This window comes from Schistocerca cancellata, chromosome 2 (genome assembly GCF_023864275.1).
Source record: "Schistocerca cancellata isolate TAMUIC-IGC-003103 chromosome 2, iqSchCanc2.1, whole genome shotgun sequence".
NCBI lineage: Eukaryota > Metazoa > Arthropoda > Insecta > Orthoptera > Acrididae > Schistocerca > Schistocerca cancellata.
Window position 1 is genome coordinate 42,971,094 of NC_064627.1, and position 14,295 is coordinate 42,985,388.

At 38.9% G+C, this 14,295-nt stretch overlaps 1 protein-coding gene across 1 annotated transcript in view; it reads right to left on the bottom strand.

Moving 5' to 3' along the window:
* LOC126150544 (gustatory receptor for sugar taste 64e-like) overlaps positions 1 to 14,295 on the bottom strand; it is a 173,860-nt gene that overhangs the window by 126,615 nt on the left and 32,950 nt on the right. The window contains exon 4 of the mRNA XM_049915883.1: positions 7,980 to 8,222. Within this exon, the coding sequence (XP_049771840.1) occupies positions 7,980 to 8,222 (243 nt within the window). The remainder of the gene's footprint in view (positions 1 to 7,979; positions 8,223 to 14,295) is intronic.

Sequence of the window (14,295 nt, forward strand, 5' to 3'; positions counted from 1 at the left end):
TTTTGCAAACTTCACATGTAATCTATTGATTTGTAAACTCTAGTTGATACATCTATAAATCAAATGAACAGTCTGCATGCATATATTTTAAAAAGACCACGAAAATACCAATTATTTTCAAATTTGCTTTCTGCATAACATATTGCTGCAGTACTTTATTTCTTATAGTCCATTTGCCAAGGAAACACAATAAACAAATAAATTACATATAAATTTTTCAGTATTACGGATGAGGATGCATTACATTAAGACAAAAACTTACATATTTTAAATTAATCCAATTAATGTGCTTATAGTCTAGTGTCTTACCCTGTTTCCTTAACATCTACCTTTCCCATCATTTTTTTTTTGGTCATCAGTCTACTGACTGGTTTGATGCGGCCCGCCACGAATTCCTTTCCTGTGCTAACCTCTTCATCTCAGAGTACAACTTGCAACCTACGTCCTCAATTATTTGCTTGACGTATTCCAATCTCTGTCTTCCTCTACAGTTTTTGCCCTCTACAGCTCCCTCTAGTACCATGGAAGTCATTCCCTCATGTCTTGGCAGATGTCCTATCATCCTGTCCCTTCTCCTTATCAGTGTTTTCCACATATTCCTTTCCTCTCCGATTCTGCGTAGAACCTCCTCATTCCTTACCTTATCAGTCCACCCAATTTACAACATTCGTCTATAGCACCACATCTCAAATTCTTCGATTCTCTTCTGTTCCGGTTTTCCCACAGTCCATGTTTCACTACCATACAATGCTGTACTCCAGACGTACATCCTCAGAAATTTCTTCCTCAAATTAAGGCCGGTATTTGATAGTAGTAGACTTCTCTTGGCCAGAAATGCCTTTTTTGCCATAGCGAGTCTGCTTTTGATGTCCTCCTTGCTCCGTCCGTCATTGGTTATTTTACTGTCTAGGTAGCAGAATTCCTTAACTTCATTGACTTCGTGACCATCAATCCTGATGTTAAGTTTCTCGCTGTTCTCATTTCTACTACTTCTCATTACCTTCATCTTTCTCCGATTTACTCTCAAACCATACTGTGTACTAATTAGACTGTTCATTCCGTTCAGCGGATCATTTAATTCTTCTTCACTTTCACTCAGGATAGCAATGTCATCACCGAATCGTATCATTGATATCCTTTCACCTTGCATTTTAATTCCACTCCTGAACGTTTCTTTTATTTACATCATTGCTTCCTCGATGTACAGATTGAAGAGTAGGGTCTTACACCCTTCTTAATACTGGCACTTCGTTCGTGATCGTCCACTCTTATTATTCCCTCTTGGTTGTTGCACATATTGTATATGACCCGTCTCTCCCTACAGCTTACCCCTACTTTTTTCAGAATCTCGAACAGCTTGCACCATTTAATATTGTCGAACGCTTTTTCCAGGTTGACAAATCCTATGAAAGTGTCTTGATTTTTCTTTAGCCTTGCTTCCATTATTAGCCGTAACGTCAGAATTGCTTCTCTCGTCCCTTTACTTTTCCTAAAGCCAAACTGATCGTCACCTAGCGCATTCTCAATTTTCTTTTCCATTCTTCTGTATATTATTCTTGTAAGCAGCTTCGATGCATGAGCTGTTAAGCTGATTGTGCGATAATTCTCGCAGTTGTCAGCTCTTGCTGTCTTCGGAATTGTGTGGATGATGCTTTTCCGAAAGTCAGATGGTATATCGCCAGACTCATATATTCTACACACCAACGTGAATAGTCGTTTTGTTGCCACTTCCCCCAATGATTTTAGAAATTCTGATGGAATGTTATCTATCCCTTCTGCCTTATTTGACCGTAAGTCCTCCAAAGCTCTTTTAAATTCCGATTCTAATACTGGATCCCCTATCTCTTCTAAATCGACTCCTATTTCTTCTTCTATCACATCAGACAAATCTTCACCCTCATAGGAGCTTTCGATGTATTCTTTCCACCTATCAGCTCTCTCCTCTGCATTTAACAGTGGAATTCCCGTTGCACTCTTAATGTTACCACCGTTGCTTTTAATGTCACCAAAGGTTGTTTTGACTTTCCTGTATGCTGAGTCTGTCCTTCTGACAATCATATCTTTTTCGATGTCTTCACATTTTTCCTGCAGCCATTTCGCCTTAGCTTCCCTGCACTTCCTATTTATTTCATTCCTCAGCGACTTGTATTTCTGTATTCCTGATTTTCCCGGAACATGTTTGTACTTCCTCCTTTCATCAATCAACTGAAGTATTTCTTCTGTTACCCATGGTTTCTTCGCAGCTACCTTCTTTGTACCTATGTATCACTTATATTTGCGCTATCCGCAGAACTATTCTCTTTCAATATATATTCATGGAACTCCCTGGCATCATCGGATATTTCAATGTACTTCATGAACGTTGTTATATCCCAACTCTTCTCTGACATGATTCATCGTTTTCAACTTTTAGGCTATGTCCATGGCTCTGAAAGATATATATCCTTTCCTGAGGATCTCAACTATAGTTGTCTCCCAAAAATATGTATATGTAACAGAAATCTGAAGCTTGAAGTTGCAATTCTTTTTGTACTGAATGACTCTGGCGTTGGTAATGCTGAAAAGCAATTCGAAGTTTAAATACTGCTAGACTTCTGCTTGAAATCATATAAATTCCAGTCATCTTGCAATATTCTGACGTCAGCTTGGTTTTTTTCTTTTCCATGTTACTGAGCATCCGATCAGGAGGCATATAGCGATGTCCCCGTATTGGAAAGTAATGGCCAACACCCGTGAAAACTCTATACTTTTCCAGCAATCTTGGTAAAGCGGTTCTTCCTCTCGTCCCTTCCCTTTCAACGTCTGTTACAGTTTAAGAGTAGTCTTCTGCCATTTTATTTAGAAATTAACTTTCAAACACGGGCGAAGGATATATACAACATCTTTGTGATCCCAGACACGTAGTTAGGCAACCGACAATCATCTGACAATGATGCAAATGTGCACAATTCAAATATCATGAGGCCGCATTGGCTCTTACACCAAAACTAACGTTGAAAATGGGATTATTAAAATCAGAAGATTATTCACCTGTCAAAATTTAGCTGCAGAAAAGGAGTTTTGCTATATCAGTTTCATGATACATTGCGAGTTCTGGAACAATGGAGGACATTTGGTAGCTTCTAACTATGGAAGTAACAGGGTTTTGAAAAAAAAACTGTTTTCTGAATACGCTGAATGCATGCTGTAAAAACTTCATTTTGGTCTTTGTTGGAGAAAGTGGGCTTTGAAAAAATGATCCTAAAATACTGCACCTACTTTGCTTATATGCCAGGAATAGAATGAGTCTCGCAACTTTTTCGACGGACTCCGTATACAAGGAGTAGAATTAGACCCAAAACTGAGCCCTGTGACACACTCTCCGTAATTTCTCACCAGTCACTAAACTTTTCTCTCCCGTCAACTTCGTTCGTTTGAATTATCGGCACAACTTTTTGCATTATGTTTGTTAAGTATGATTGAAACTTGTTGTTTTTGTAAAGCCGCGAATACAATAAAACTTTTAGGATTGACACAGTCAAACATTTTGGAAAGAAAACACGAAAAACCATCCTCGAGCAATCGTGTAAGATGGAAACTTCATTGAAAAGGTTTACACTTCAAATAAATTTGTATTAACTGGGACAATATTTCATACCGAAGACGGAGGCGACTCGTAACCATACATTTGCATCTGTTTCACTTCTACCATCGCTCACAGTCACGTGCTCCAGTACTCCCCATTAATTGCGATACACCGTGTACAAGCCAGGACAGAGGCACACACACAGATAGCAGGTGGTGGTGCTGGTGGTGACTACGTGGTTGAAATATGCTGAAGTTAAGCGGTTGAAATATGCTGAAGTTAAGCCACTGTTTAAGAACGGAGAGAAAGAAATAGCGTCAAATTTCCGTCCAATTTCAGTGTTGCCAGCATTCTCAAAAATTTTAGAAAAAGTAATGTACAATCGGCTTTATAACCATCTTATCTCAAATAACATACTGTCAAAGTCACAGTTTGGATTTCTAAAGGGTTCTGATATTGAGAAGGCTATCTACACTTACAGTGAAAATGTGCTTAATTCATTAGACAACAAATTGCAGGCAGCTGGTATATTTTGTGATCTGTCAAAGGCATTTGACTGTGTAAATCACAATATCCTTTTAAATAAATTAGAATATTATAGTGTAACAGGAAATGCTGCAAAATGGTTCAAATCTTATATCTCTGGCAGGAAACAAAGGGTGTTATTAGGAAAGAGACATGTATCAAGCTATCAGGCATCATCCAACTGGGATCTAATTACATGTGGGGTCCTACAAGGTTCCATTTTGGGCCTTACTTTTTCTTGTGTATATCAATGACCTTTAATCAGTAACATTACCAGATGACAAGTTCGTTTTGTTTGCCGATCATACAAAAATTGCAATAAATAGCAAATCAAGTGTAGTCTTACAAGGGAACCTCCCCATCGCACCCCCTTCAGATTTAGTTAAAAATTGGCACAGTGGATAGGCCTTGAAAAACTGAACACAGATCAATCGAGAAAACAGGAAGAAGTTGTGTGCAACTATGAAAAAAATTAGTAAAATATACAAACTGAGTAGTCCATGCGCAAGATAAGCAACATCAAGGAAAATGTGAGCTCAGGAGCGCCGTGGTCCCGTCGTTAGCGTGAGTAGCTGCGGAACGAGAGGTCCTTGGTTCAAGTCTTCCCTCGACTGAAAACTTTACTTTCTTTATTTTCGCAAAGTTATGATCTGCCCGTTCGTTCATTGCCGTCTCTGTTCACTGTAATAAGTTTAGTGTCTGTGTTTTGCGACCGCACCGCAAAACCGTGCGATTAGTAGACGAAAGGACGTGCCTCTCCAATGGGAACCGAAAACATTTGATCGCTAGGTCATAGGTCAACCGATTCCTCCACAGGAAAACACGTCTGATATATTCTATACGACACTGGTGACAGCATGTGCGTCACATGACCGTAATATGTTTGACGACCCACCTAACTTGTACATGGGTAAAAAGATTCTTCTACCTTGCCCCATTTAGGTTTTCTTGTAGATGTGATAATCACTCGCAAAAAAGTGATGAAAACATAAGAGTTTGTCACATAAACTGAAAATAAAAAATTAAACTTTTCATTCGAGGGAAGACTTGAACCTAGGACCTCTCGTTCCGTAGCTGGTCTCGCTAACCACAGGACCACGGCGCTCCTAGACTCCCATTGTCCTGGATGTTGCCTATCTTCGCATGGACTACTCAGTTTGTATATTTTACTAATTTTTTTCATAGTTCCACACAACTTCTTCCTGTTTTCTCGATTGATCTGTGTTCAGTTTTTCAAGGCCTATCCACTGTGCCAACTTATAACTAAATCTGAGGGAGGTGCGGTGGGGAGATTCCCTTGTTAGAAAGATCAGGTAATAAAATATTTGTGGACATTAATCACTGGTTCCTAGCCAATTCTTTGTCACTAAACTTTGAAAAAACACACTACATGCAGTTCTGAAATTGTAAGGGGTGTCCCACAAGTATACGCCTAACATACGATGACAAGCAGATAGAAGAAGTGGGATTAAATTCTTGGGATTACAGCTTGGTAGTAAATTCCTCTGGGAGGAGCACACCACAGAACTGCTGAATCTCTATTTGCAATGCAAATTGTGTCAGACATAGCGGATATAAAAATTAAAAAGCCGGCATACTATGCTTACTTTCATTCCATAATGTCATAAGGGATTATTTTTTGGGGTAATTCATCAAGCCAGGCTAAAGTTTTCCGGGCACAAAAAAGATGCAGTAAGAGTTATATGTGTGGTGAACTCAAGAACATCCTGCAGAAACCTGTTTAGGGAACTAGGGATACTAACTACTACTTCCCAAAATATTTATTCCTTAATGAAATTTGTCGTTAAAAATATATCACTTGTTCAAAATAACAGCTCAATTCATGCAGTCAATACTAGAAACAAGAATAATCTTCACAGGGATTTAAAGTCACTTAGTCTTGTACAAGAAGGTGTGCATTATTCAGAAACACACATATTCAATAACTTGCCAGCAGCCATAAAAAGCTTAACAACCAATGAAATTCAGTTTAAGAGAAGCCTAAAGGATTTATTGGTGGCCAACTCCATCTTCACCATTGACGAATTTCTCAGTAAAACCAACTGATTTGTGTGTGTGGTGTTTTGCCCTTAAAGAGTGCAGTTGGACTAAACTACATGGCCAGTTCCTTTTGCTGCCTTTCTTGCTGCCCAAACTTCCCTCATTCACTCAGTGTGTTATTGTTTCCGGTCCTCTGTCCATGCTTCTTGTCCGCTTTTTGTCTTCGGCTTCATCTTAATTGCCTTTTTGGTTGCCCATATTTCTTTCATCTTCCGGCTGTGATCGTGCTTGCGTTCTTCGGTCCATTTTACGCCTGTTCGTTTGTGACATTGTATCTCATGTAGTTTACTTTTCTTAATGATGTTTCTGAATTTTATTCTGTCGTTTATTGTGTCTGCTGTTATATTGAGTTGGTTCAGGTCGTTTTTTACCTCTGCGATCCATTTGTTGTTTCTAGTGGTTACCAAGTCAAAGATCTGTTTGGTCAGTCTGTGTGATGTCATTCTGCATAGGTGTCCATAGAATTGTAGTCTGCGTTTTCCCATCTTTTCTGTGATTGTCTCCGTATGTTTGTATAGTTCCTCTGTAGGTTTCTTGATCCATATTCCATTGTTGTTAGTTGCGCCAAATATTTTCCTAAGTATATATATATATATATATACATATATATATATATATATATATATATATATATATATATATATATATATAATGTGGACATGTGTCCGGAAACGCTTACTTTCCATGTTAGAGCTCATTTTATTACTTCTCTTCAAATCACATTAATCATGGAATGGAAACACAGAGCAACAGAACGTACCAGCGTGACTTCAAACACTTTGTTACAGGAAATGTTCAAAATGTCCTCCGTTAGCGAGGATACATGCATCCACCCTCCGTCGCACGGAATCCCTGATGCGCTGATGCAGGCCTGGAGAATGGCGTATTGTATCACAGCCGTCCACAATACGAGCACGAAGAGTCTCTATATTTGGTACCGGGGTTGCGTAGACAAGAGCTTTCAAATGCCCCCATAAATGAAAGTCAAGAGGGTTGAGGTCAGGAGAGCGTGGAGGCCATGGAATTGGTCCGCCTCTACCAATCCATCGGTCACCGAATCTGTTGTTGAGAAGCGTACGAACACTTCGACTGAAATGTGCAGGAGCTGCATCGTGCATGAACCACATGTTGTGTCGTACTTGTAAAGGCACATGTTCTAGCAGCACAGGTAGAGTATCCCGTATGAAATCTTGATAACGTCCTCCACTGAGCGTAGGTGGAAGAACAAACTAAAATGAGCTCTAACACGGAAATTAAGCGTTTCCGGACACATGTCCAGATGACATCTTTTCTTTATTTGTGTGTGAGGAATGTTTCCTGAAAGTTTGGACGTACCTTTTTGTAACACCATTTATATATATATATATATATATATATATATATATATATATATATATATATATATGTGTGTGTGTGTGTGTGTGTGTGTGTGTGTGTGTGTGTGTGTGTGTGTGTGGGTGTGTAAGTACAATATAACTTCTGCACCCTTTCAGAGCAGTAATGTGTTCATTGTTAATAAGTATTATAGTAGTTGTATTACACGTTTATTACCTTATAAATAAATAAATAAACTTTTTTATTTTAAATTCAGTGCATTAGTATTTGTAAAATGACTCTTTCATATAGTGTTCATTAAAAAATGACGATGATTCTACTTGGGACCTGTGGAATGGTACATTAGCTTATTTGTTTTAGTTGTAAATATTTGTCATGTACTGTTGTTTTTCTGACATGTTCTACATCCTGGAGGACCTCCTCACTGCGGATCAACTGGAATGAAAGTAAATCTAATCTAATCTAATGTAGAGCGGCGGGCAGCGCGCGGTACCTAGAGCGCTGAGCAGCACGGCGGCGGTGACGAGCCTGCAGCGGCGCGCGACGCCCCGGGGGTAGCCGTAGCGCGGCGCCAGCCGCCTCTCGACGGCGTCCCAGGCGGCGGCGAGCGCCGGCCAGTCGCGCGCCAGCTGCAGGAACAGCAGCGACGCCAGAGCGCTGCACGCGAAGAACACCGTGGGCGCTGCCGGGCAGAGGGAGGGCCGCGTCGTAACGGACGTCCCACAAGCCACAGGCGCTACGTGCAGACCGGCACTGTCGCACCTGCTGTTTAGACTAAATAACTACTGCACGTCTACTGCAGCGGAGATAGAATGCGGACCAATTTAGTCCAAGGCTCCCTCTCCAAACATTACCGTTCAATAATGGTATATCTTGGACTAAATATCTATCACAAGCTACATACTGTATTTTACGGACTATAAGACGCTACCACCTTAATTTTTAAGCAATTAAAAATACAAACAAACATTTTTATTATTACATTGCAAAGCCAGACAAAAAAAAGAATTCTTAGTTCTGGTGCTTTATTGTTCTTAAGGTTTTTAATGATTTCTCTGATTTCTATGAGGCATGGGGGTTCAGAATTATGACAAAATTGAGAAAGTGGGAGATACTATGAGGAAGAGAAGAGTAAGCTTTTACGCCCATTTGAAAAGAATGAATGATGAAAGGCTGACAAAGAAAATATTCATGTTTTTTGACAAGAACCTATAACGATATGTTTACGTAATGAGTATACATAAACATACCGTTATAAACGTCCCCGTTCGTAGTCGCTAATTATAACAATATGTTTACTTTTGTGCTGTAACATATAGCTATAATCAGCGGTGGAAACATATTTGCGAACGCCGACCGTGTGCGGCTGATTCTTCTTTGATCGTCTGATCAGTCGGAAGTTGCATTGCAGAGGAGAGTAAATGCCTATTCAAAATATAATTATTTTGGATAGCTCAACATGAATTTCCTAAGGGACCGTAGTTTATCATGCATTTATCAGTAGAGTATGGCGCGGAGAAAATATTTCGCCGCATGCAACTTCCGTCCGAACTCGACGAAAGAATTCGTGACTGTGAACTCTCTATTTGGCAGAAACATAAAGAAAATTAAATAACTTCATGAAGGAGTGAGACATAGATTCTATATTAAATAAATAGTCCATACACCAGTTCCATGAAACTCTGAATTTATGGCAATTAATAGACGAACTTACACTGCAATGAAGGATTTAACATGGATGCCGTTTTGACTGGCACTTCTCTTAATGAAAACAATTCCTTCGACGTTTTCACATACACGTCGCACAATAAATCTACTGCTAGCCACTTTTAGTATTATACATTCACTTTTCACAAAAACAATATTATTTTTAACGATAATAATACGGCGGCAAGACATGCGCGTCCGACACAAGAGACCAGAGAAGAATGAGTAATTGTTCATCGAGAATATCTCGTACCTCCAAAAAAAATGTGTAAAAGTGTTCTTCTTCTGTCTGTTTTTCGCGCCGCGGTTTTCAAAGTCAATAACTCACTGCATCTCTGACAGCGCTTCGACAATAAACAAGTTACGTCACAGGTCGTTCACCTTTTACATTCTCGCAACATTATTTGCTAACTGTAGCTGTTGCCGAGCGACTGCTCGATTAGTGAATGATTTAAAATGATAAGACAATTACATAATGTTACATTGCCTTCCATGGGAATCTTGGAAATGAAGGAGATTACCAAGATTCACATGTCGCCGTTAACATTATGGGATTGAGTACTTTACAGATTTACTTTGATCAAACACAGTATTCCTGTCATTTGATTATTAGGATTACACAAATATGGTGATCTCTCATTCACAGACAAAGACAGTTCTTAAGGTAAAGATACACAAAAAAAATTAAAAAAACTAAGACAGTAAATCTACGAAGTTTACAATGGACATTATACATTATACTCATTACAGTCTTTTTTTTTTTTTTACAGAGTTCATACCGACCATCCGTGTGGCCTCAAGTTATTGTCCAGAGCTCATAGGCTCTTTGCTCCTGAAAGAAAACACAGAGGATTCATCTTTTTATACGCACATAATTCTCACACGTGGAATTTCTCACACATGTCCATTTTTATACACATATAATTCTCATACATGGAATTTCTCACACGTGTCCATTTTCCATTGCTCACTAGTTGTCATGATTTTTACGCTTTCACTGTTTGTGTATTGATAGGTAAGTTAAAATTTTATTCTTCTCCAGGTGAAGCTTATGCCTTGAGAAGTTGGATCGCTACTTTGCGGTCTCCGAGTAGAAAACTTTTCATCAGCTCTGGCGGGCGAGTCTCACTCGCACGTTACGTACACACGTTACATGTAACAAAAGAAATATAAATACCCATTAGTCTAAAAACTAAGCTTAAATCTATTTTAGGACTTGGGATTCATAGGAATTTGACTTTGTCACTATTCGCGTGTGGTTTGGCTGTTCACATTTCATCCACGGGATATAACATTAGCATTGTATGTGATATGTTGTGATCTCATATAAGAGTCTTTTATTTTGGGAGCAGCTTTCATGGAAAGTCCGTTTCGTCGAACTGCAGCGGGAGTGCTGTGCTAGTACATCACTTTAAATTTAACGCGTTTGTTGCGTCGATGTACGTTGACACAGGCTGATTGTTAGAGCTGAATCGCAACTCGAGGCGCTCACTAGCCTCCGGGCGGTACTTCAGCTTTTCCGCGCACGGTTCAGTGAACACGTTGCGTCGATGGTGTTGTGGTATTTTGTGGTTTGCTGAGCTGGTGAGAAGGGACGAGAATTATCAGGGACAGAGGCTCCATTGAAACCATCCCTGTCTCCACATTTTCCAGCCGATTTTGAAGATTTTAAGGTAGGCTAGCGCTCGCACTTTGCAAAGCAGCTAGCACACTTGGTTTCCGATGCACTGCACGTAATCACATCACCGCCTTCGGTTACACAACCGGACTATCATTGTCCGTCGGCCTATCTGCACGTTTAACACTTTTTTCTCTTCACCGTGAATGAAATTATCATTTACTTATAACAACGATGCATTGCTTCGTGTCTGTGGCAGACTTCCACACCATTTTAAGCCTTCACTTATACACTACTATGTACACAATTCTTTTTTACAGTTTATAATCAAATAGTTTGTCTCACTTTGAAGCTTGTTACTTCAGAGCTTTGATTATCATGTCCATTTCAATTTCTGTTACTTTGTTGGTAACTACCTTAACATTTCGCTTTACATTGTTCCTCATCTTTCTCTAAAACTAATTATGCTTTTAGTTCACAGTCACAATACATTAGTTTCTCCGATCTGTTAGCAATTATTATTATTATTATTTTAATTCATTTGAATCGTTCTTTCTATTTATTAGATTCATTAAGGTTATCAATGTCATTTCAACAAAAATTCTCTTTTTACTAGATGTGAGGATCAATCAGTCACATTTGATTGCCCTCTCACATGAGAACAGAACACCATTCAAGAAAATTTCAAATTCCTTATCGCGATCTCGGTTTGCGTCTCGGATTGACTTTAAAAGGAAAAATAAAGACATTTCAAAACTAGCTTTTCTCGATTTCGTTCACGCGCTTCCTTTTGAAAATCGTATGCCAAACCAGCCTTCCACGTCAACCGCATTTCTCAATCTGTGACGTCAAGTCTACGGGACGGGTTTAGGCGGGTTAGGATATTTACACAAATTCAGAAGAAAGATATAGATATAATAGTACATAGAAGAAGAAATCTAGCAAACAACTCCTTGTTCCTTATGACTCAGAAATTAATTTTCCTTTGCGCCGTACGTCTGCGTACACGCCCCAATTACAAACTAGCTACTTTGTTTTGCCGGCGGTTTCATTGTCATTTTATTCTCGCCTTGACGCCTGCTTGCACTACACTGCATTGGCCTCTATATATGACCTTAAGTCATAATTGCTTTGTCCTTGCCACTTACACTCTTATACTTGGTATTTATTTCACTTATGGCTTTGAATGTATCTGTCCTGCGTATTGCAATTACAATTAATGCTACTTTGTTTATCTAGCTGAAGGATAGCGCTTTCGTGGTCATGTTGGTACTTACAAGTAACTCACATGCTTCGTAAACATTACGTTATTTTAATGCAGAGATGAACCTGTTCCAGATTTCTATGTACATTGGAACTTAATCTAGACATAGCTGACTTAGAAACTAGTTACATGTTTTCCTTTTTAGTGGGATCAGGAACCAATAATTGTCAAGCGACCCTTGTCCTTGACGAAAATAAATTTCGTTTCTGGATCATTGCTCCTTGAACTTAAAAAAAATTCTTACGTACTATGTTTTATTTTCACTTCTTTAGCATTTCATATCGCAGAAGCCGGCTTGTTAGGCACATCCTTCGCTTTATATTTCATTTCTCTCTCTTAAATATTATCTCCTTAAAACTAAATCTTAAAACTAGAGTTCTTGGAGTTGATCACTTTCTTTGTTAAACAAGATTTTTTTTTTATCAGCTTGTCTGTACTTAAATTATGGCTCAAGATAACATGTTTTAAATTGTCTGCTGTATAGCAAGATAGACTCACTGTCGTGTAATATATTCTAAGCATTTTTTTTTTTTTAACGAAGTCAAATCAGTTGTCACTTAGTCACTAGCGGCTAACCTTCTCTTGTCATTATAAAGCTTTCCTTTTGACTTATTCTGTAGCATGATATTTTTTAAGATCAGAGTGATGGTATAATCCTTTTATTTTTCCATTTGCGGGATCGTAAATCAGATAACAACCTGTATGCGGTATACGAAGGATCTCGTAAGGTCCCTCAAAAAGACTTTGCCATTTTCGATTTTTGTGTAAGAGCAACGATGGTTTAAAGTGTGTTTTTAGCAAGACCTTTTCGCCTACTTTATAAGTTAACACCTTATTAATATGTTTGTCATACGCCTTCTTGCGTAAATTGGCTTGGGTGGTCAACGTTGTTAGAGCTTGTCTTATTCTGGCGTCTAAACTAGCACTTGCGTTGTTACACTTAGGAATTGAATTGACCCATTCATTTTTCTCTTGGTCAGAAGACATCAACTCACTCGGAGTGAAACCAGTAGACAGGTGTGGTAGATTATTCACAATTTCCTCGAAAGGTGACACAAAGTCAACCCAGCGAGTCTGCTGATTTGGTATATAAGTACGAATAAAACGATTAAACTCCTTGAACACCCGCTCAGTCGGGTTCGACTGCGGTCTAAACTTGGAGATAATGATTTGCCTAATTTGATGACTAGCAAGGAAAAGTTTCCATCTTTTGCAGACAAAGTTAGACCCATTGTCTGAGAGAATTGATTCAGGTTTTCCGAATCTAGGAAAGTAGTCACGTTCTAAACGATTGATGATTAGTTGAGTATTTGCAGATCTCATAGCGTACAATCTCAAATGTTTGGTAAATAGATCAATGACAGCTACAAGGTACCTTAGTCCTCCACGACCTCGTGGGAGGGGTCCTGCCAAATCTATGCCTAGGGTTTGTCTAGGTTTCTCTGTGATAATAGGATTCAAAGGCAGTATATTCGAAAGATTAAAAGGTTTTGCCTTTTGACAAATGATACAGTGTTTCAAGAGCTTGTGAATTCTGCTATGAAGGTTAGGGATGTAGCAGTACTTTGCTATTTTACGCTTACACTTTTCTGGACCAAAGTGTCCCCACGAAATATGTGTATACCAGAGTAAGTGTTCTACATATTCCTGCGGAATGCATACTAGCCAATTTTCTGATGACAGTGATGTTCGATGGAAAAGAACTTGATTATGCAATTTGTAATATTTGTACATGCGATGGGTAGGATTAGTTTCGAGGATCTGTTTCACACCTCTCCATTTTGGATCAGTTTCCTGCAATTGGACAATCTGCTCACAAAGATCAAGAAAATATTTCCGATGTATTGGATCCTTCATCAATAAAATTCTGTAATTTGACATTTGTTCCAAAAGTTCAGTACTGTCCGAAGAGCCTTCAGGCATGCGAGATACAGCATCCGCAATAATGTTATCTTTGCCTTTTATGTAGATTATTTCGAAGTCATATTCCTGTAAGAAAAGACACCACCTCGTTAACGAGGATGTAGGAGTTTACACGTCAGAAGAAAACTAAGAGCCTGATGATCAGAATAGACTTTGATTTTCTTGCCATTAATGTAGTAGTTGAATCTCTTGAAAGCTCAAACTACTGCAAGAGCTTCCAACTCAGTAACAGAATAGGATCGTTCAGTTTCTGTAAGAACCCTACTAGCAAAACTAATTACTCTGATGTCTGGTTTT